The sequence below is a fragment of the Rhinopithecus roxellana genome, chromosome 8 (assembly GCF_007565055.1).
Source record: "Rhinopithecus roxellana isolate Shanxi Qingling chromosome 8, ASM756505v1, whole genome shotgun sequence".
Classification (NCBI taxonomy): Eukaryota; Metazoa; Chordata; class Mammalia; order Primates; family Cercopithecidae; genus Rhinopithecus; species Rhinopithecus roxellana.
In genome coordinates this window covers 100,357,187-100,381,089 of record NC_044556.1, presented here as the reverse complement: position 1 = coordinate 100,381,089, position 23,903 = coordinate 100,357,187, and the positions used below count along the sequence as shown (strand labels likewise).

At 45.0% G+C, this 23,903-nt stretch overlaps 2 protein-coding genes across 2 annotated transcripts in view; one reads left to right on the top strand and one right to left on the bottom strand.

Annotated features, from left to right (window-relative positions):
* The window catches only part of NID1 (nidogen 1), a 97,630-nt gene that overhangs the window by 17,499 nt on the left and 56,228 nt on the right, over positions 1-23,903 (top strand). Inside the window, 6 exon segments of the mRNA XM_010384665.2 lie at positions 3,391-3,690; positions 7,246-7,472; positions 10,635-11,017; positions 14,571-14,720; positions 19,813-20,064; positions 22,815-23,015. Of these exon segments, the coding sequence (XP_010382967.2) occupies positions 3,391-3,690; positions 7,246-7,472; positions 10,635-11,017; positions 14,571-14,720; positions 19,813-20,064; positions 22,815-23,015 (1,513 nt within the window).
* On the bottom strand, positions 2,258-2,616 carry LOC115899142 (40S ribosomal protein S27). Its single transcript, XM_030936157.1, has one exon. It carries the CDS (start codon positions 2,584-2,586, stop codon positions 2,332-2,334), a length of 255 nt encoding a protein of 84 aa, XP_030792017.1. The 5' UTR covers positions 2,587-2,616; the 3' UTR covers positions 2,258-2,331.

The window sequence follows — 23,903 nt, the reverse complement described above, 5'->3', positions numbered from 1 at the left end:
GGCCTGGACTGATTTAAATTTCACTGGAAAACAGCTTTGTAAAACTAAATTGTCTGGATGTGGCCTCCCTGTGATCGCTTCCCACCAGCAGCTGCTCACTGCCAACTTCTGGCGGCTCAAGAGAGTGAGCCGTTTCCCACGCTCCCACACGGCAGCTCCCTGGGATACTTGTGCTGGAAGATGTTTGGGTCCCTGGAAGGGAGACAGAGGGACCAGCTGGGAGAAGCCCCTTGTCTGACTCCCTTCTCCGCAGCCTGCCAGTATCTCCTAGAAAAGCTTTGCTGGTGCCTGGTGATGATGGAAAATATGTCACCCAAAGAGTTAATAGCCCATAACATGAGGTTAAAAGAGAAGGTTTTGTTAAGTCTGCATTTCACTCTCAGAGCTCTGCTTCCAGTCCTCACCTGGGAGCCAATCGGTTCTGTACATTGAACCTTTTTATTAATAACAAGTTTTTGGCATATTGAGAGTTTGGTCTTTAGTTCCTCTCTCTTTTTCTGCCCCTGCCCTCTCCTCTAGTAATGAGGTGTGAAGAGACTGAGGGATAAGACTCTGGGAGGAGGAGGAGGAGGAGGGAAGGGAGGGGGAGGGGGAGGGGGAGGGAAATAAGTGGCCTGGAAAATCCACTGGCCTTCTAACAACTGAGGGTTGCTATTCTGGACTCGTGTTTTTCCAATCTGTAGCTCTTAAAGAGTAAAATAAAGTGCCGTTTGCAAAATCTCTCCCTTTTGATTAGGGAATCCTTTGCTTTCTCCTTCCTTCCTTCCTTCCTTCCTTCCTTCCTTCCTTCCTTCCTTCCTTCCTTCCTTCCTTCCTTCCTTCCTTCCTTCCTTCCCTCCCTCCCTCCCTCCCTCCCTCCCTCCCTCCCTCCTTCCTTCCTTTTTTCCTTCTTTCTTTCCTTTTTTTTTTTTTTGAGACAGTCTTGCTCTGTTGCCCAGGCTGGAGTGCATCAGTGTGATCTCAGCTCACTGCAGCCTCCGCCTCCTGGGCTCAAGCGATTCTCCTGCCTCAGTCTCCCAAGTAGCTGGGACTGCAGGCGCCTGCCACCACGCCCGGCCAATTATTTTTTTGTATTTTTAATAGAGACAGGGTTTTGCCATGTTGGCCAGGCTGGTCTCGAACTCCTGGCCTCAGGTGATCCACCTGTCTCCACTTCCCAAAGTGTTGGGATTACAGGCATGAGCCACAGCACCCAGCTAGGGGATTTTTTCTTTTATTTCACAGATTATCTAAGGAAAACTATCACTGGCTTGGTCTTCCATGTCATCAGTGGATTGTGTACTAACAAGAAAGTGAGGGGGTGTTAGACCTCATTGGTGAGCCTGAGTGCCCCCACACCAAGGGGTGGTTTGCCATAATATCTCAGGGGCCCTTTTCCCATTTTCCCAAGGAGCACGGGTTTTCGCTGAGTACGAACAGTGATATCGTGTGTTTTTTTTTTTTTTTGAAATGAAATTTGTCTCTTATTGCTCAGGCTGGAGTGCAATGGTGCAATCTCGGCTCACTGCAACCCCCGGCTCCCAGGCTCTAGCGATTCTCCTGCCTCAGTCTCCCAAGTACCTGGGATTACAGGCATGTGCCACCATGCCTAGCTAATTTTGTATTTTATTAGAGATGGGGTTTCAACATGTTGGTCAGGCTGGTCTTGAACTCCTGATCTCAGGTGATCCACCCACCTCGCCTCCCAAAGTGCTGGGATTACAGGCATGAGCCACCACACCTGGCCAGAGATATCTTTTAATAGGTAGTTATAACTGATTTCAAGAAGGCAGTTCATGAAGTAATTAAAAGGACCGATTTTGGAAAAGGACCAATTTTGCAGTCAGACTCCGTGGGTTCAAATCCCAGTGTTGCCACTTATTATTTGGTAACATTGGACACATTGATGAATTTGCCTAATTTTCCCCATCAGAAAAATATGGATATTAGTAGTTCTTAGTCTTTTTTTTTTTTTTTTTTTTCCTGAGACGGAGTCTTGCTCTGTTGCCCAAGCTGGAATGCAGTGGCACAATCTCGGCTCACTACAACCTCTGCCTTCTGGGTTCAAGTGATTCTCCTGCCTCAGCCTACCGAGTAGCTGGGATTACAGGTGCCTGCCACCACGCCCGGCTAAATTTTGAATTTTTAGTAGAGACAGTTTTCATCATGTTGGCCAGGTTGGTCTTAAACTCCCAACCTCGTGATCTGCCCACCTCGGCCTCCCAAAGCGTTGGGATTACAGGCGTGAGCCACGACACCTGGCCAGTAGTACCTAGTCTTTTTTTTTTTTTTTTTTTTATCCAAAATGTGTTTATTGAGATGGTTTCCCACTCATCTTGATTCAGAGTGCCTTTAGTGCTGCTTCCTCCTAAAGGAACATCCTTCTGTAAGCCTTGCTTTTCCTCCTGTAGGCTGGCAGAGGACAGTGGAGCAGCCAACACACAAAACTACCGTTTGTGCATGGCTAAAGACCGTGGTGATTTTATAGCATCCTGGGCATTTCACATCCATGAAGTAGGAATTGGGGCTCTGCACCAGGCGTTTCTTCTTGTGTTTCCTCTTCTCCTCTTCTGGGGAGGGATGAAGGAGATCCTTTGCGAGAGGCATATTCTCGTGTGGGTAGGTCGTCACCGCCGGAAACGTACCTAGTCTTAAGTTCTTCTGAGCATTAGATATTAGTAAAATGCCTGGAACATGGTGAGTATTCAGTAAATATTAGCTATTATCCTGACTCATTAAACTATTCAAAATAATTAGTGATACCATAATGCCCCATAGAGATTTGCTTCTTGACACTATATTGTGTCATCATCTCTTTGTGTCAGTCCTTTCTCTTATCCTTCTGGATTGTGGGTTTCTTAAAAGGCGGGGGCTGGACCTTAACCATTTTTGTTTTCTTTCTTTCTTTTTTTTTTTTTTGAGACGAGGGTTCACTCTGTCACCCAGGCTGGAGTGCAGTGGCGTGATCATGGCTCACTGCAGCCTTGATCGCCCAGGGCTTAAGCGATCCTCCCAGCTCAGCCTCCCAAGTAGCTGGGACTGCAGGCCCGTGCTACCAAGCCTGGCTAATTTTTGGTATTTTTGTGTAGAGATGGGATCTCACTTTGATGCCCAGGCTCCTAACCGTTTTTGTACGCACACCAATTAGCAGTCCTGGTAGGGAGTGATTACTCCCTTTTTCGAGTAAATTCACTGGGATTTGAATAATGACTCTTGTTCTCTTTCCACACAGCCCGTTTTGCCTAGAAAAGAATGCTGGGGTCTGCAGTTCAGGCTCGTATCTCTCTCAGATTCTGTTGTATTTTACATAGCATGGGTACTGATGATGGTATTCTGGGAGTAGGTGCTCAGTCTTACTGAGAAAGGACCCATTTCTGCATATTCCTTTTAACCACACTTGGTTTTGTACAGGTCACCACAAATGGCATCATTGCTACGAGTGAACCCCCAGCCAAAGAATCCCATCCCGGGCTCTTCCCACCAACATTCGGTGCAATCGGCCCTTTCCTGGCGGACTTGGACACAACGGATGGCCTGGGGAAGGTTTATTATCGAGAAGACTTATCCCCCTCCATCACTCAGCGGGCAGCCGAGTGTGTCCACAGAGGGTTCCCAGAGATCTCTTTCCAACCTAGTAGTGCAGTGGTTGTCACTTGGGAATCCGTGGCCCCCTACCAAGGGCCCAGCAGGGACCTGGACCAGGAAGGCAAGGTAAGCACTCCTCCAGGTCCAAATGCAGGTAAGCAGACACACTGGCTTCATACACTTTGGTTTCACGGTTTGTGCTGCTTTGACATACATTATACACCATTGATAAAGATAGGAAATCCAAAGTTAAATCTGGTAGGCTGGTTACTGCAGGTCCTAAACCTCCAAAAGCTTATCTGCAACGTTGTATAACTATGTTTCAATGATAAGTAGACATAAAGAAAGCCAGTTCCTGGTGAGACAGCTACGTGGCAAAAATGGGGTTGATAAATGGCATCCCCTAGCTGCTCTTACCTCAGGTGGCAGACAGTAGAAGGATAGTTTCTTTCTTCTCTCTTTCTTTCTTTCCTTCCTTCCTCCCTTCCCTTCCCTTCCCTTCCCTTCCCTTCCCTTCCCTTCCCTTCCCTTCCCTTCCCTTCCCTTCCCTTCCCTTCCCTTCCCCCTCCCTCCCTCCCTCCCTCCCTCCCTCCCCCCGTCCCCCCCCTTCCTTCTTTCACTCCCTCTCTCTTTCTTTCTTCTTTTTCTTTTTTTTTTTTGAGACGGAGTCTCGCTCTGTCGCCCGGGCTGGAGTGCAGTGGCCGGATCTCAGCTCACTGCAAGCTCCGCCTCCCGGGTTTATGCCATTCTCCTGCCTCCGCCTCCCGAGTAGCTGGGACTACAGGCTCCCGCCACCTCGCCTGGCTAGTTTTTTGTATTTTTAAGTAGAGACAGGGTTTCACCGTGTTAGCCAGGATGGTCTCGATCTCCTGACCTCATGAACCACCCGTCTCGGCCTCCCAAAGTGCTGGGGTTACAGGCTTGAGCCACCGCGCCTGGCCTTCTTTCTTTCTTTTTTTTTTTTTTTTGAGATGGAGCCTCTCTCTGTCGCCCAGGCTGGAGTGCAGTGACACGATCTCAGCTCACTGCAGCCTCCACCTCCCAGGTTCAAGCAATTCTTGTGCCTCAGCCTCCCTAGTAGCTGGGATTACAGGCACGCGCCACCACACTGGCTAATTTTTGTATTTTTAGTAGAGACGGCGTTTCACCACATTGGCCAGGCTGGTCTCGAACTGCTGACCTCAAATGATCCACCCACCTTGGCCTCCCAAAGTTCTGGGATTACAGGTGTGAGCCACAGAGCCTGGCTAGAAGGATCGTTTCTGATTAGAGAAATTATTAATATGAAACGATAGGTGAAAATAGCAAAGTACTCCTGAGGTATGCAAAGATAGAAAGGTAAAGCCCAGACTCTAGTTGGGGAGATAAGGATCACTTGGACCATGTGAGTGGTTCAAAACCCAAGTATTATCATAACCCAGGGTTGGCACCTCCGTGGGCACAGTCATCAGGGAGGGCTTGAAGGACCAGGCTGTAGAGCACGGGCTTGCCCTTGAAGGAAGCAGGGCCTTTTCGTAGGTCGGGAACTCATTGCTAGACCTGAAATGACTTTTTAGGGCAGGCCTCGATTTTCCCTTGGAAAAATAATTTCTCTCTACCATAACTTCACTTTTATAGGATAATGAGGAAGAGAGAAACTTAATGGGTCCCAGAGCACTTCATATAAATGGGAGGTATTTCGGGCTGGTGGTTCCTAAAGCGTCTACCGCAAAACACCAGTCCTACAAGATAGTCCTTGAGGAAAAGGCCTTCTAGTTTGGGAAATGCTAAAACTGTATCTCCCTCTTGGTGATTCACCCTGGAAAGTCCTGCAGTCAGGAAACTTGCAACTTGCCTAATGCTGGTTTTTTTTTTTTTTTTTTTTTTTTTGAGACAGAGTCTTGCTCTGTCGCCCAGGCTGGAGTGCAGTGGTGCCATCTTGGCTCACTGCAATCTCCACCTCCTGGGTTCAAGCGATTCTCCTGCCTCAGCCTCCCAAGTAGCTGGGACTAAGGGCGTGAGCCACCATTCCGGCCTTGCCGAATATTGTTTAACTGAGCAGTCTCCAAACCTGTGACCATAGCTCTTCCCTTCCCCCGCTCCATAAAAGTTGCATTACATCCCACAGAGCACACTTTGGGAGAGTCTGTTATGGGCCTGCATGACACATTTTGCTTGCCAACTGTTATCTGTCTGAGTGCCAAATTTCAAAACAGCTTAAATGTTAAATGTCTCAACTGCTTCCCTTTCACTTGGGGATAAATGCCCAACCCCTTGGTATGGAGCCGTTGCCTGCATCTTGGGCCTAATCTGTTCCACCTCCACATACCCTTTGTAGCCACTGTACCAAATTACATGTAATTCCCTGACCTTGCCCTCGCTCTGTTTTTTAATCCACAGTATCTTGCACAGGCTGTCCTCTCTGCTTGGGACATCCCCTCTCCGACCACCCTACAGGTGGCAGCTTCCTCCTGCTTGTTCATTTAGACTGGGTCCTCCCGTGAGGCCTTGACCAACCACAGCCTCCTGGCATGGGACACACTCCCACCCCTCCTGGCATGGGACCTTCCTCTTACAGCTCCTGCAGCGCTTTGCAAATGTTTCGATTACAGACTCCAGCCTCAGGTTTTGCAATATTTTGTTCACATGTCAGCCTTCCCATCTAGACCGTAGATTCTTGAGTGCAGGGACCACATATTTTTTTCTTCACATCCACAGAGCTCAGGACGATGCCTGGCATGTAGGAAAGGTACTAATATTTAAAGAATACTTTCTCTGTGTCTGATCTTTCTTTCTTTCTTTTTCTTTTTTTGAGATGAAGTTTCACTCTTGTTGCCCAGGCTGGAGTACAATGGCATGATCTCAGCTCACCGCAACCTCCGCCTCCCGGGTTCAAGCGATTCTCCTGCCTCAGCCTGCCAAGTAGCTGGGATTACAGGCACGCGCCACCACGCCCGGTTAATTTTTTGTATCTTTAGTAGAGATGGGGTTTCACCATGTTGGCCAGGCTGGTCTTGAACTCCTGACCTCATGATCCGCCCACCTCGGCCTCCCAAAGTGCTGAGATTACAGGCGTGAGATACCGGCATGTGCCTCCTCTTTCATACGTGACCTCATGTAGTCTTCCTCATTTCTGTGAAGGAGGTGGTTTTATCTCCATTTTACAGATGCAAACATCGAGGCTTAGGGAACTCAAGTATCATGCCCAAGGTCACGTAATAATGAGTAGAGCAAAGATTTGGATCCAAGTCTGTTTTCTCCCAAATCTCATGTTTTTCTTTTTTTTCCTACTGTATGGTGCTTGGGTTCAATAAATGTTTGTTAAATGAGGAATGTGGTTGAATATGTTAACAGCCATGGAAACAAATTCTGTGGGTAAGAATTTCCTAAATTGCATGAGATTTTAGGCCACCGTCTGGAGGTACCATCTGTTTAATTTTTGGTTAACCTTAGGGCCACAGTTATGCAGAAGATATTTATAAATTAATCAGAAAATGTCATGTTGACCTAGTCTTAGGGATATTTCAGTGGAACTATCCCGGAATCTTTGGTTCTTGCTACGAAAGTTCTTCTTTTAGAATAAGGTGAAAATATTGCCATCTCTTTACAGCACTGTACACTTTATAGATAGTCTGGCGAATAACACATTTTAAGATCTATAGATATTTTTCCGAGTAACTGAATTTTAACTCATCTTCACAGAGAAACACGTTCCAGGCTGTTCTAGCCTCCTCTGATTCCAGCTCCTATGCCATTTTCCTTTATCCTGAAGATGGTCTGCAGTTCCACACGACATTCTCAAAGAAGGAAAACCACCAAGTTCCTGCCGTGGTTGCCTTCAGTCAAGGTTCAGTGGGATTCTTATGGAAGAGCAACGGAGCTTTTAACATATTTGCTAATGACAGAGAATCAATTGAAAATTTGGCCAAGTATGCTTTCTTTGTTATTCAATAGATTCTCCTCTTAATAATATTTTTTAATGTGGATAATGTAATGTATATTAGAGATCATTACCTAAAAATGTTCCTATGGATTTAAGTTTTGCATATAAGTTTTGCATATAGGTTTTATATTATGAAATACTCTTTTTCTGATGAACTTAAGGAAATATATTTTTAGAATGAACAGATATCCTATTTTTAGATATCATCCTCATTTAAAATAGTTTTTTTTTTTTTTTTTTTTGAGACAGAGCCTTACTCTGTTGCCCAGGCTGGAGTGCAATGGCACGATCTTGACTCACTGCAACCTCCGCCTCCCAGGTTCAAGTGATTCTCTCGCCTCAGCTTCCCAAGTAGCTGGGATTACAGGTGCATGCCACCATGCCCAGCTAATTTTTGTATTTTTAGTAGAGACGGGGTTTCACCATGTTGGCCAGGCTGGTCTCGAACTCCTGCCCTCAGGTGATCTGCCTGCCTCGGCCTCCCAAAGTGCTGGGATTACAGGCATGAGGCACCATGCCCAGCCTTAAAAGAGTTTTTACCATTTTGTCTGTAAACACAGTGAGAAATAAGGGTTATTCAAACCTATCTCCTTTGACCTCAAGGCTGAGAAAACCTTTCCCTTCACATTGACTACGGGGAAAATTCTTACACGGAAATAGTGCTCTCAGGTTATGTTGTAGAATTTGACAAAAGGGGGAAAAGCCCAAATTGGTTTTTGAAAATTAAAACCTTTCCTCTCCCTTTATTCTTTAAAAACCAAGAGTGAATCCCCTAAAACCATCTTTTAACTTTATATCATCAAATCTAGCTTGAATTCCTCTGCCCTTCACTTAGTGGTGTGCTGGTAAATGCTTAACAACTGGTTTTATGAGGGCATGGGGAGCCCTGATTTATAGCATTTGCCTATTTCTGTGATGTAAATACTCCTACTATGGTCAATTTCAAGTTATTAACATCATGTCACTCAATGAAGAGTTCAGAAAACATGCACCATTATATATATTCTTACCATAAAGATACAATAGGCTTAATATATATAATTTCAAACGCATGGATAGCAGTATGAGAATTAGAATATGATGAGTTTTGAATATTTTTTCCTTTTAAAAAATATAAATTGTTTAATTGGAAGTTCATGTAATTTAATTGTTTAGAATGGCTGTGTTTAATAACTGGCTTGCAAGATTCCTAAAATTTTAACAGCCAGCTCTCACAAGCTAGTACAAATAAGCTCCCACACACCACTGTCTTTATTTGAATCCAAAGCAGATAAATTGATTAGACATCCTAGTTATGCAAGACTTTGGTGATTTCTCATCCCCACCCCACCTCATTGTTTTGCTCAGTATTTTCCACTGAGTAATGTATGTCCCCTCTGTCCATTGTATAATATAATCATTTAATGTGATTTCTGATAGGAGCACTTCCAATCACAGACACAGAAGAATGGTAAAAATGGTGGAGGAAGAAGTAGAGATTAGGGATATTCTGCTATATTTTATAATTATAAAATGCTTTTGGATTTTGTATCTCATTTGCTTTTCACCACTTCCTTTAAGCACCAAAGGTAAACTGAGACTAGTTCAAGATCCCACAGCCAATGGAGATGGGATTTCTTTTTTGTTGTTTTTGTTCTTTTTGTTTTGAGATGGAGTCTCACTCTGTCGCCCAGGCTGGAATGCAGTGGCGTGATCTCAGCTCACTGCAAGCTCTGCCTCCTGGGTTCATGCCATTCTCCTGCCTCAGCCTCCTGAGTAGCTGGGACTACAAGTGCCCGCCACCACACCCGGCTAATTTTTTGTATTTTTAGTAGAGACGGGGTTTCACCGTGTTAGCCAGGATGGTCTTGATCTCCTGACCTCGTGATCCACCTGCCTCGGCCTCCCAAAGTGCTGGGATTTCAGGCTTGAGCCACGGCGCCCAGCCCTGGAGTTGGGATTTCTAAAAAACCATGTCTGCAATGTTTTCATTCACACTTCTGACACCAAATGGGTGGGTTTTTTTCCCCCCACACCAACCAATTCTCCGCACACCAGCTGGGTGTCCTACACTTCAGTTCAATTCTAGCACTGGCGATAGTGCAGACCCCACAGGTTAAGGGCTCAGTCCCACAGGACTGCCCCCACTTCAGATGCCAGTCCCAAGTCCTGTGTTTCCACCTGTACTTCTGACCAACCAGCTATAAATGGAGGGTTTTCATGACATGCTCCTCAGATTTGATAATTTGCTAGAATGGCTCATGTAACACAGAAAAATGCTTTGCCATTACCAGTTCATTCTAAAGGATACAATTCGACAACGACCAAATGGAAGACAGGCATAGGACAAGGTATGGGGAAGGGGGCAGGGTTTCCATGCCCTCTCTGAGTACACCACCCTTCCAGCACCTTGATGTATTCAACCCAGAAGCTCTCTGAACCCCATAATTTTAGGGTTTTTATGGTGGTTTGCATAGGCATGGTTGATTAAATCACTGATCATTGGTGATTGACTCAATCTCCAGCCCATCTCCCCTCCCTGGAGGCAGTGGGGAGAGCTGGACATTCCAACCCTTTAGTCATGCCTTGGTCTTTCTGGCCACCAGCCCCCATCCTGAAACTGTCTAGGAGCTCCCAACCATCAGTCGACTCATTAGCCTACAAAATACGCTCTTATCGCTCCAGAAATTCCAAAGGCTGTAGGAGCTCTTGTTTCAGAATGTGAGGACAGAGACCAAATAAGTATTTTCAATTGTATCATACCATGCCATGGAAAGAGATAGTGGAGAGCATGAATGACTTCAGTCGTAAAGCCACTGTCAGTCCTATGAGCCACTTTAGCTCATAACGTAGAGCATATAACCAGCAATTAGGATGAATAAGTTGAATTTTAAGTCCTGACAATGTCCCTGGAGCACACCTCTGGAATGACTGGGACTCAGCTTGTGCTAGTATTGTGCCCATTTGGACACAGTCTCACCAAACAGCCCTAGACTGTCTCAGCCACATGATGCCCAGACATTACGGCCAGTGCCCTTCCACTCTCCAGTCCTAGCTGCAGGTGATGGCTTGCAGACCAACACAGATCCCCAGGGCTCCCTCTGCTTGGGTAGTGGTGGCTGTTTGTGGGTTGCTGGCCTGCTTCTAAGAAGCCTGTCCTTCCTCCTAGGAGTAGCAACTCTGGGCAGCAGGGTGTCTGGGTGTTTGAGATCGGGAGTCCAGCCACCACCAATGGTGTGGTGCCTGCGGACGTGATCCTTGGAACTGAAGATGGGGCAGAGTATGATGATGAGGATGAAGATTATGACCTGGTGACGACACGTCTGGGCCTGGAGGATGTGGGCACCACACCCTTCTCCTACAAGGCTCTGAGAAGGGGAGGTGCTGACACATACAGTGTGCCCAGCGTCCTCTCACCGCGCCGGGCAGCTACTGAAAGGCCCCTTGGACCTCCCACAGAGAGAACCAGGTCTTTCCAGTTGGCAGTGGAGACTTTTCACCAGCAGCACCCTCAGGTCATAGATGTGGATGAAGTTGAGGAAACAGGAGTTGGTAAGACCATTTAAGTTGCAGTTGGTAAGGTCTTGCATGTGTGGACTTCCAGACAGGCATACTGCTGGGGAGATGTCAGTTGTGAGCATTACGTGGTGGATTGTAAGGATAAGAGCTTGGGAAAGTACAGGTTGAACTCTCACAGCTGTGGAGCCTTGGTATTATATGCCCAGTGGCTTCAGAGATGCTCAGTGATCTTTTGGGATTAGGACCATGGTTTTGGAGACTGTTGAGTGTGTCTTCTTTCAAGTTTCCTAGTATTCAATTCCGTCTGTTTTAAAGAGAAAACGTCCGTTAGAATTATTTTGAAAGTCAGATTTTCTTGTGATTTCTCAGATCAGAAATGTATTCATCCACCTGAAAAAACATTTTAGAAGTTCTTTTGGCTGTTTATGAAGCTTATCTTTGACATTTATTTCCTCTTGGTTTTGGAATTAGAATTGTTGATTATTTTTCTTCCCAGGTCCCATCAGTTTCAGAGTTGGTTTGTGAAGATTAAAAAAAAAAAGCAGATAATCTTTAAAAAAAAAAAAACAGGGCTGGGTGCGGTGGCTCACGCCTGTAATCCTAGCACTTTGGGAGGCCGAGATAGGTAGATCACAAGGTCAAGAGATTGAGACCATCCTGGCCAACATGGTGAAACCCCATCTGTACTAAAAATACAAAAATTAGCTGGGCGTGGTGGCGCACACCTGTAGTCTCAGCTACTTGGGAGGCTGAGGCAGAGGTTGCAGTGAGTCGAGATTGTGCCACTGCACTCTAGCCTGGCAACAGAGTAAGACTCTATCTCAAAAAAAAAAAAAAAAGTTTTACAGTACATTTTCTGGTCAACTATGTTATATCAGATTTTTGCTACATTTTGAGGGAAAATAGAACTCCTGGATGCTTTCATTTGTCTTATAAAAGATGTTCCAGCCGGGCACGGTGGCTCATGCCTGTAATCCCAGCACTTTGGGAGGCCAAGGCGGGTGTATCACCTGAGGTCAGGAGTTGGAGACCAGCCTGGACAACATGGTGAAACCCTGCCTCTACTAAAAATACAAAACATTAGCCGGGCATGGTGGCACACGCCTTTAATCCCAGCCAATCTGGAGGCTGAGGCCAGAGAATCGCTTGAACCTGGGAGGGGGAGGTTGCAGGGAGCCAAGATGGCGCCATTGCACTCCAGCCTGGTTGACAAGAGCGAGACTCTGTCTCAAGAAAAAAAAAAAAAAAAAAAAAAAAAAAATTCCAACTAAACTGTCCTCATCATTTTTTTTCGTATTAGTTTGACACAGAATCCACTAAGACTCATATAAATGGGATAGTCCAAGCCTTTAGATAAGCTTATTGCAACTCTCTACTGCTTTTCTACTAAGGAATGATCACAAAACCCTTAGAAAAGCCTGGTCCATTCCACACTGTTCCCTCATTTTCATTTGCCCTTACTTGTTCTGATTCATCTCACAGCAGTAGCCATACAATCTGGTTCTCACGAGTATCCCAAACCGTGGACGAGATGGGGTGCTTACTGGCTGGCGTGCTCACTTACTTCTGAGGCCAGAAATGGAGAAGCTGCCATTTGGTGGCAGGACAAGGACAGGGGCTCATGTCTTAGGGTTATTCTACTGCACCCGGGGTTCCTGGGGTGATGCTCACATTGCTCAGCACATGCCACTCTGCCATGGGTTTTGGATTCATCTCCCCCAGATGTGTTGGGTGTGTTTCCTTGCAGATGTTGGGTTTTGAGTACCACCCTTTCTAGGTATCTCTGAAATTCTCATTTGTGAAGTCATCACATTTGAATGAGACCATATCTAGCCCAACAACTTGGGGCAGTGTATTACTTAAGACTGAAGAAAGCCTAGAGTTGAACACAGATTGTGTCTAAAACAGATGTTTTCCTGTCCCTCTACCCCAGTTATTTCCCTATGTTTATGAGAAAGGTCAGTCTTCTGTGGCCGGCAGTGCATTCCTGGTGTTATTTGAATAGTTCACATACACGCAGGCCATAATGACCCCTGAGAGCTCTGCCCACAGCTGGAGTTTAAGTAATCAGTAGCATCACGTGTTCAGTTCGGGGCTCAAGTGTGCTCGGCTCCAAACGCTGTCTTTATAAAGCCAGAAATTCCCTTCGGAGTATGTAGGACTCATAGAGTCTACCTGGGTTTAAACTTTGCTTTGCTCTTCACTCGTAACAGTCAATTATGAATGGGATCATTATCCTCTCTAAAAGTTTACCCCTCTTGTGCTTTTGAATTTCATTCCAAATTAATTTGCTCTGGATTATTAAATATAATGAGCTAGTTCATGATTCTAATAAAATGAATGTGGAATGTGGAAATTTAAAATAGGGAGACATTCTTTTTGTTTCTTAGGTCAAAGGCTTTTTAGCCCAGGTGTGACTAGGGCATTATTTTTGTTCAGCTTTTGAGCATAAGTGCTTCCAAATTACTCCTCAGGGAAAAGTGTAAGTTGGGGTGGGGTGGGGGGTGATTGAAAATTAAAAAGCATATAAGCCAGGCATAATGGTACCCACCTGCAGTCCCTGCCACTTGGGAGGTTGAGGAAGGAGGATAAAATATAGGTACATATTTTAAGGTTGTTAAAATGGCAAATTTTATGTTACATATATTTTACCACAATAAAAAATGTTAAAAAATTATATCATATAATTATATGTAGTACATATTGTATTATACATACTATTATATAATATATAAATATATTTTATCTGTTATAATGTAATATAATGTAATATAGTGTATATAATGTAATATAATGTAAATATGTATTATATAATTTATATATTATAAATATATAATATACATTTACATATATGCACATATTTACAATATAATTTGTTATATTTATATTTAATATATTACATATATGTAATATATTTGTGTTACATGTCCTATATAACATAGATAATATATATTATATATGTTTTTATATATATATGAGTCCCCCCCAAACATGAAGCTCATTCTTCTCACTAGTTTAGATGGACACTGTCCTAGGATTGCTATTGGATAGCACTAATCTAATATTGATGCCAAGTACACTAGATTCTAGCAGTTTTCAATAATTAATAATCACCTTGTGATTTCTCAACTCCTTTTAGACCTATTTGCCTCAGTGATGTGAGTTGGGGAGCCACATTACTATTATTATTATTATTATTTTCCTTTTTGAGACAGGGTCTGGCTCTGTTGCCCAGGCTGGAGTGCAGTGGTGCAATCATGGCTCACTGCAGCCCCAAACTCCTAGGCTCAAGTGATCCTCCCACCTCAGCCTCCTCCAGTAGCTGGGACTACAGGTGCATGCTACCATGCTCTGCTAATTTTTGTATTTTTTTATGGAGATGGGGTTTCACCATGTTGCCCAGGCTCACATAACTATTTAAATGGCTACATGTAGGGGATTGTAATCTTCTGTAGTGAGCCTGGTCCCTTAAATTGCCCATGCAGGTGTGAGTCCCTGCAGTGCTTCAGGGTGCCTGGATGAGACAGCCCACTGGGCTAGAGCTGCGTGAAATGCTTACAGGTGTGCAATTGTTTTCTTGGACCAGTTTTCAGCTACAACACAGATTCCCGCCAGACATGCGCCAACAACAGACACCAGTGCTCGGTGCACGCAGAGTGCAGGGACTACGCCACGGGCTTCTGCTGCAGCTGTGTCGCTGGCTATACAGGCAATGGCAGGCAATGTGTTGCAGAAGGTAATTTGCTTTTCTATGTTCATTTCATGCGGGAGAAGGAGGAGCGGAGTTTTTGTTTCGGTGCTCGTTTTCCATGTTGCCTTTACCCACATCTCCGGAGGTGTGTAGTGTTTTTCTTACGGCAGCCATACGTGGTCTCTCTTTCCTCATTTTCTCACATATTCTCTACAGGCATCCCCCAGGAAGGCCCATTTTTCAAATACGGCAAAGTCTTTCTTTCCTGTGCTATTTCTCCATCTCAGGGGACAGCCACTGGGAGCCCATCTTCACAACTGCCTGGCGCGTGGCCACAAAGGCTGTAGTGTTAAAATTACGCAGCCTGGACAAAGAATTGTTTATACCCCTCACTTTCCTCCATTTCTTTGAAACCTCTTTCATGTCTTTTTTTCTTAAAGAGTCTCTCTAATTTTATGTGGTGTTGCTCACAGAACCATCTTTTTTTTTTTCTTGAGACAGAGTCTCACTCTGTCACCCAGGCTGGAGTGCAGTGGCGCAATCTTAGCTCACGGCAGCCTTCATCTCCGGGGTTCAAGTGATTCTCCTGCCTCAGCCTCCTGAGTAGCTGGAATTACAGGTGTGCACCACCACACCCAGCTAATTTTTTTTTTTTTTTTTTTTTTTTTTTTTTTTTTTTGAGGCGGAGTCTCGCTCTGGCGCCCGGACTGGAGTGCAGTGGCCGGATCTCAGCTCACTGCAAGCTCCGCCTCCCGGGTTTACGCCATTCTCCTGCCTCAGCCTCCCGAGTGGCTGGGACTACAGGCGCCCGCCACCCCGCCCGGCTAGTTTTTGTATTTTTAGTAGAGATGGGGTTTCACTGTGTTAGCCAGGATGGTCTCGATCTCCTGACCTCGTGATCCGCCCGTCTCGGCCTCCCAAAGTGCTGGGATTACAGGCTTGAGCCACCGCGCCAGGCCGCTAATTTTTGTATTTTTCGTAGAGACGGGGTTTCTCCATGTTGGCTAGACTGGTCTCGAACTCCTGACCTCAAATGATCTGCCTGCCTTGGCCTTCCAAAATGTTGGGATTACAGGTGTGAGCCACCGCGCCAGGCCAGACCTATCTTAATGGTTGTTAAGCCCCAGCAGGGCCCCAGAAGGCTGGCTTAGACCAAAGTCTGTGGCAGGTAAAGTTTATTCCATCATCCTCTCCCTCCTGTCCCTCTTTCCTGGTGCTCCCGAAGTCATAGCGTGGTTATGATTGAGCATCAGAGATGCACCATGGTTAATGCTGAGGTGCCAATCCCATTGTGTGGCCAAATGGATTTGGCTACCGGCCAATGTCCGTTCTAAACTCTGCCCTCAAAAGGATCAACTCGTTTGGATGCTTGCAGATGGTCAGGAGAATCCTTTCTGTGCAAATCTGGGGATTCTGGTAACATTCACTCAGTGCACCATCTGGGAGGCTGGAATTGGTTTTAATTCCAGAATTAACACAAAAATGGCAAAAACCCCACCATGTTAAACGTTCATCCCTTCAGATGCTGTCTTAGTCACTTTTCTGATGCTTCTGAGTAATTTATAAAGAAAAAGAATTTATTTCTTACAGTGATGGAGGCTGAGAAGTCCAAGATCAGGGAGCCGCATTTGGTGATGGCCTTGTTTCTGGTGGGGCTCTCTGCAGAGGTGGCACAGGGAGCTGAGCATCCTAGCTCAGGTCTCTCTTCCTCTTCCTGTAAAGCCATCAGTCCCATTCCTGTGAGAACCCATTCATCCATTAATCCACGACTGGATTAATTCATTCTTCAGGGCAGAGCCCTCATGACCCAATCAGCTCTGAAAGGTCCCATTTCTAAATGCTATCATATTGGGGATTAAGTTTCAGTATGAGTTTTGGAGGGGACATTCAAGCCATAGAGATGCCAGCAAATTATCTCATTTGTCAGGGGTCATTTTCCTTGTGTGTTTAATGTGAAACTTCAATTGCTTTGCAAAATTTGACTAAGTAAAACTCAGCTGGAAGAATGGTTTCTGTTCTTCAGACCCCCTGCCTGCCATAGTTACAGTGAAATTCGTTATCATTTTAAGTTGCTAAAAACAAAAAATCATTTCCTTCTGTGTCCCCACTAGTTAAAGTGAGGTTTTAAAAAAATACTACCTTCAGCGATGAAAGAAAATTGAGTATGCTTTACTTATTAATTTTAGGGGATGTTTTTAACTTCTAAACTGTTTTCGACTTTCTTCTAAATCCCATCACCCCAGGGGTGGTGTGCCTTTGCTTCTTTGTTTCAGGCTTGGCTTTTGTACTTTCCCCACCCCAGGAGAAGCTTCCAAAATCCACAATAAGAGCTTATTCTTAAAGAGCAACCCCTTAGCCTTTTCTACCCCAAATATCAGAGCTTGAAATGCTGAACAGTTTGTGTTTGGCAGCAAGCTCAGATATGACAAACTGTTCAGCCACATATTTTGACATTCTGGAATAGATTCGTGGTTTAAATATTTGTTGGATTCCTGCTACTTAAAAAAAAAAAGTTTCTAGCTCAAAGTTTGGTGGAAAAAATTTTGTTTGGTTTCTTAACTTGGCTTTCTTGCTTGTTTTCCTAATTGTTCTTGGGATGCCTTTTTTCGCTGTTGGCCAGCTAACTTCACAGCATTCCCCAGTGTAATGAGATAACATGTGTGCAGAATGACTCTGTTGGATATGCCCTGGCTGATCAGAGAACCTGTTGAGCGGTTTGGGCATACGGAACCCAGCGAAAGGTCATCGGAACGCAGCTGATCCCCAGGTGCCAGCCCCTGCCTAGGGATATTTAACAATATTCACTGAGAGCTTACTACATAAAGAAAACCCTGCCGAGCACCTGTGAGGGGCTGGGAGTGAAAATCCTGACCCTATGATGGTCATAATCTAGGAACAGAAATAAGATATGTACAATCAATAACTGAAAGCAATACCACATCAAACCTTAACAATGCAACGGAACCTCTGTTTTCCCTCTTCCTTCAGTTTTTGTTTTTCTGAGATATAATTCACATACCTTTTTAAAGTATACAATTTGGTGGGTTTTAATATGTTCACAAAGTTGTCCAACTATTATCTCTATCTAATTCTAGAACATTTTCATCACCCCCCAAAAGAAACACTGTATCCATTAGCAGTCACTCTTGATTTCTCAAAATCCCCCCAGCCCTTGCCAAGCCCTCGCCTACTTTCTGTCTTTATAGGTGTTCCTATTTCGGATGTTTCATACACATACAATCGTACGATACGTGACCCTGTGTGCCTGACTTCTTCCCCTGAGCGTGATGATTTCCAGATTCATGCATGTTTTAGCCCATATCAGTATTTTATGCCTTTTTCTTTTTCTTTTCTTTCTTTATTTTTCTCGAGATGGAGTTTCGCTCTTATTGCCCAGGGTGGAGTGCAATGGTGCAATCTCAGCTCACGGCAACCTCTGCCTCCTGGGTTCTAGCGATTCTCCTGCCTCAGCCTCCCGAGTAGCTGGGATTATAGGTGCCCACCACCACGCCTAGCTAATTTTTTGTATTTTTAGTAGAGATGGGGTTTCACCGTGATGGCCAGGCTGGTCTTGAACTCCTGACCTCAGATGATCCGTCCGCCTTGGCCTCCCAAAGTGCTGGGATTACAGGCATGAGTCACCGCACCCAGCCTCATGCCTTTTTCTAGCCAAATAATACCCTAATGAATGGAGGTACCATGTTTTGTTTATCCATTCATCAGTTAATGGACATCTGAGTTGTTTCCCTTTTGGCTCTGATGAATAACGCTGCTAAGAACATTTGTGTACATATTTTTGTGTGGACATATGTGCTCCTTTCTCTTGGCTGTATACCTGGGAATTAGAATTGCTGGGCCATACAGTAACCTTCGATGTTCTTATTCGAATACAACAAAGAGCAACTTAATTTCTTTAGTTCTGTTTTTTCCTGTTTAAACAATAATAAATATATGCAAGTTATAAATACTCAAACATTATAAAAATGTATAGTATAGGAAATGAAGGTTTACCACATTTGCCCTGAGTCAACCACTGTTAGCAGTTTTCCCCCAGGTATATGCAAACATTTATTATGAATGTAATTTTTTAAGCAAAAATGGTATCCCAGATCAATTGATTGTCAAGGTATTAAGGAGGCTTTTAAATTTATCATAGTAGGTCTCAATCCCATCATTCCCAATTGTCTGAATGGAACAATTAGCACCAGACACGCCAAGCTGGTTCTGGTTCAGAGGGCATGCCTGTGTAGCCTGGGCGGTGACTCTGCACTTGTCTATGTGGCTTGTGCTGGCTGAGGCTCCAAGACTCAGACTGTCAGTGCTAACGCTGGGTGGTGGGGCTGTATATGAGCCCACAGTGTTTATTAAAATGTGTTATGGATCAGGCAGGCAAATGTCTATACTCCCAGGGCCATTCAGGTTAGCCTTGCTGTCCCAATGAAGTGAGCAATTCCGTGCTCTTTTTTACTCTCTTTTTTTTTTTTTGGAGAGACTCTCGGCTCTGTTGCCCAGGCTGGAGTGCGGTAGTATGATCTCGGCTCACTGCAACCTTAGCCTCCCGGGTTCAAGCGATTCTCACACCTCAGCCTCCTGAGTAGCTGGGACTACAGGCACCCGCCATCATGCCCAGCTAATTTTTTAATTTTTAGTAGAGATGGGGTTTCACCATATTGGCCAGGCTGGTCTTGAACTCCTGACCTCAGGTGATCCGCCTGCCTCAGCCTCCCAAAGTGCTGGGATTACAGGCATGAGCCACTGTGCCCAGCCTCCTTTTAGTCTCAAATGTGATAAATTCTATGGTCCCCTTAGTTCTAGATCACCCCGATATTGTTCTTCTTCTGAAATTCTATTTTTTGTTCCTGTAGTTCCTTGATGGCTGTATGGAGCCACTTTTTGTGCTATCCATTTTCAGTCACAGGAGGAGAGGCAGGGGCATTGGAATTTTGAAGGCTCACAGCATACAGTTGTGGATAGTCTCAGGAAGAACAACTACTTTTGCTAACCCAAAGCCATTTACCCCAGTGCTGTTTTGTTTCTTTGCTTTCTTCATCAATAGGTACAGGTCCTACATATTACTCGTGTTTGAAAGGCTGGCTTGGAAGTGATCTCTATATTCTTTCTTTGTTTTCTTGCTCAGGTTCTCCCCAGCGAGTCAATGGCAAGGTGAAAGGAAGGATCTTTGTGGGGAGCAGCCAGATCCCCGTTGTCTTTGAGAACACTGACCTCCACTCTTACGTAGTAATGAACCACGGGCGCTCCTACACGGCCATCAGCACCATTCCCGAGACCGTTGGATATTCTCTGCTTCCGCTGGCCCCAGTTGGAGGCATCATTGGATGGATGTTTGCAGTGGAGCAGGATGGATTCAAGAATGGGTTCAGCATCACTGGTAATTTATATCCCACATTAAAATTAATGGGACACACAGTAGTGCCTAGGGGGAGGCCTGGGAATGGATGGAAGGAGAACCCCAAGTCTGCAGACAACTTAGAAGCATGTTGCTGCTCCTTTTTGTCTGTAGACAGGGCATCCTGTAGTTCTGTCCTGGAAATAAAATGGTGAGGTAAAATGAACATGTAATATTATCATTAATATATAGCAACTGAGACTGCCTAGAATTGGCTTTTGATTGAGGAGCAATTTCGTCGTGGAGATTTAGGCGTTTCTGGCAGAACAAGTAATATCAGCTCGTAGAACCGCACAACCAAAACTGCAGGGCTCACAGTTTGCCTCATTCTATCAGCCTGCCTCTGAATTCCAAAGCAACATGAAACTGTTCTCAAGCCTGCCTCTGAATTCCAAACCAACCTGAAACTGATCTTCGGTATTTCCTCAGGATCTGCTCAGAGAGAAGGAACCTGCCATTTCCAGCTAGTTAATTAAGCTGCATAAACATAATCCTAAGAAGTCTTAGGAAGCCCAAATATCCTTGGAGTTTTTTAGAGACTGTGCCCTATTGAGGAAGTTCAGTCTTTATTGGACGCATAGGCAGATGGCTTGAGGGATGTTTCCTTGGTGTGGTGGCCTTCTCCTTGCTCTGCCAAGTCCAGCCCAGCCTTTGCGTGCTGGAGACCCATTCCCGGGAACAGCTGGGTTGGAGGAGTCTGTGTCCTTTATCACTGGTCACTTCCAGGACCTGGAGCTTGTTGTGCCTGGGCACAGGTACCTAGCCACTGCCTCCGACGACCTAGACCTGCCTTCTCCCTGGCTGCCTGAGCCAAACTGGAGCCTTAGCCAAGGCTTTATTAGAGGAAACACTGCTGGGAGCAGGGTCTCCATCCAGGCTGCATGCTGGTAACCCCTCCAAAAGTTGTGGCATATAAATACATAAAGTGTGGCCGTCTTAAGAAAGGAGAGGCTATGTATTAGAAAAGGAGTGAGGCCGGGCACGGTGGCTCATGCCTGTAATCCCAGGACTTTGGGAGGCCAAGGCACGTGGATCACAAGGTCAGGATATTGAGATCATTCTGGCTAACACAGTGAAACCCCATCTCTATGAAAAATACAAAAAAATTAGCCAGGTGTGGTGGCAGGCACCTGTAGTCCTAGCTATTCAAGAGGCTGAGGCAGGAGAATCGCTTGAACCCAGGAGGCAGAGTTTGCAGAGACCCGAAATTGCGCCACTGCACTCCAGCCTGGGCAACAGAGCGAGACTCTGTATAAAGAAAGAAGAAAGAAAGAAGAAAGAAAGAAAAAAGAAAAGAAAAGAAAAGAAAAAAAGAAAGAAAGAAAGAAAGAAAGAAAGAGAGAAAAGGATTGAACCTGCTCAAAAGATTTGCTACTTATTGGCCTAATGTTTTTTCTCCCTAACCCACAGGCATATATATTCTGAGTGTTATAACCATATTGATGCCCTCATGCAAACCAGATGCCCTTTTCTTTGCAAATATAATTGAGCTGCAGTCAAACTCACACACCCCACTCCTCCCCTGCACAGCTTTTCACACTGTTTTTTTTTAATATGAGTTAATTTATATATATTTAATATATATTTTGTAATATACATGAACTTCGGCTGGGCTGAGGAAGAGGGAGTCTTTGCAAATTCCCAACAACAGCAAATCTCTTTACTACAATGATCCTTCTGAATTTCTCCTGGTCGTGTGTTATCAGTGAGATATTTGCCTGGGACTTGTTTAACTATAAAGCTGAGGTTGTCAAACTTTTTTGGCAAAGGGCCAGATAGTAAATATTTTAAGCTATGCCTAATTATTTTAGGCCATATGGTCCCTGTTGCAACAGCTCAACTCTGTCACTGTAGAGTGAAAAGCAACCACAGACAATATATAAATGAATGAGCATGGCTGTGTTCCAATACAACTTTTTCAATGGGCACTGAAATTTAAATTTTATATCATTTTCACATACCATGAAATACTATTCTTCTTTTGATTTTTTTTAACCATTAAAAAATGTAAAGACCTTTCTTTACATTTGTAGAAAATGTAGAAAAATAGGCAGCTGGCAAGATTTAGCCCTGAGGCCACAATTTGTCAACCCCTGCTGTCATGGGGCAGGTCATCGTGGAAAAGGGAGAAGTACTTTTCCTGCCTGTCTGGGGCTGCCACCTTGCACAGACCAAGAGGAGTTCCTAAGCCGTCATGGTAGCAGGTGATCCTAGGATGGTTTCTGGTACTGGGAATGGTTTGCCCTGAGCAACTCACCCATCCGACCAGGACGTAGCTATTTCAATATTCATCACTGTAACTGGCATTATGGAGCAATTGACAATTTGCAGAACATAGACTGTATCCTTTACAACATAGATTGTATCCTTTCTTTTAATCATCAGGAAATGGAGACTCACAGGAGTTAAGTAGCTTAGTCAGGTTCACCCAGCCAGAGCCTAGCACAGCTGGGAGTCAAACCCCTGTCCTCCACTATTTCCAGCACAACCCTTGAGCCAACCTAACATGCTGGGCTGTGGCTGGGAAGCCTCTTCTCTCCTCTGTGCGTGGCTCAGTTGGGCCACAGGGATGTCTGAGTTCTGTCTTCAGTGTCACCAGCTCTACGTTCTACCAGCCAAACCAAAGCACCTGCAGATGGTTCGCACCAACCCCACTCCACACTGTGAGCCTGGGGCGGGCAGAAGGGCACACTCCCCAGTCAGCAGAGTGACAGTCTCATCTTGTTTTTCAGGGGGTGAGTTCACTCGCCAGGCTGAGGTGACCTTCGTGGGGCACCCGGGCAAGCTGGTCATTAAGCAGCGGTTCAGCGGCATTGATGAGCATGGGCACCTGACCATCGACACGGAGCTGGAGGGCCACGTGCCGCAGATTCCGTTCGGCTCCTCCGTGCACATTGAGCCCTACACGGAGCTGTACCACTACTCCACCTCCGGTGAGCCCCAGCCGTGTCCCAGGGCCAGCCCTGGACCGGCCACCAGCCTCGTCCTCTTGACCCACCACGGCAGCTGTGAGCTGGGGCTGTCTCTGGGATCTGGAGAGTGAAATACACTGGGCCTTACAGTCACCTTCCCCCCAATTATAGACGTACGACGCACTCCTTGTAGAGAATTTTGTGCAAAAAAAACAATATGCATAAGTTAGAATTATAAAACCTGGACATAATTATTATGACATTTAAGTGTATTTCCTTTCAGCCTTTTCTCCAGCATCTATCTATTTACATGTATATCAAATATCCCAACACAAAATTTCAAGCTAAAGTAAGTAATTTTATTATACATCTACATGTACTTTTCTTTTCTTTTTTTTTTTTTTTTTGAGACAGGTTTCCAGCCCAGGCTGGAGTTCAGTGGCGCAATCTCAGCGCACTACAACCTCTGCCTCCTGGGCTCGAGCAATCCTCCTGGCTCAGCTTCCCGAGTAGCTGGGCCTACAGGCACATGCCACCATGCCTGGCTAATTTTTGTATTTTTAGTAGAGACGGACTTTCACTATGTTGGCCAGGCTAGCCTGGAACTCCTGACCTCAAGTGATCCACCTGCCTCGGCCTCCCTAAGTGCTGGGATTACAGGCATGTGCTACTGCACCCAGCCTCATCTATATGTACTTTTAAAAACTACATTTATTCTCCATTTGGTGCCTGGTTTTAAATAATTTCAAACTTACATGAAAACTGAAAATAACCCAAAAAATGTTCACATACTATTTATCTAGCTTCACCAATTGTTAACATTTTGCCACATTTACTTTACCTTTCTTTCCTTTCTTTCTTTCTTTCTTTTTCCTTTCTTTCTCTCTCTGTGTGTCTATATATGCGTGT

What these genes read in the sequence shown, in the direction of transcription:
- LOC115899142 (XM_030936157.1), bottom strand. Translation starts at nt 2,586, where the DNA reads ATGCCTCTCGCAAAGGATCTCCTTCATCCCTCCCCAGAAGAGGAGAAG.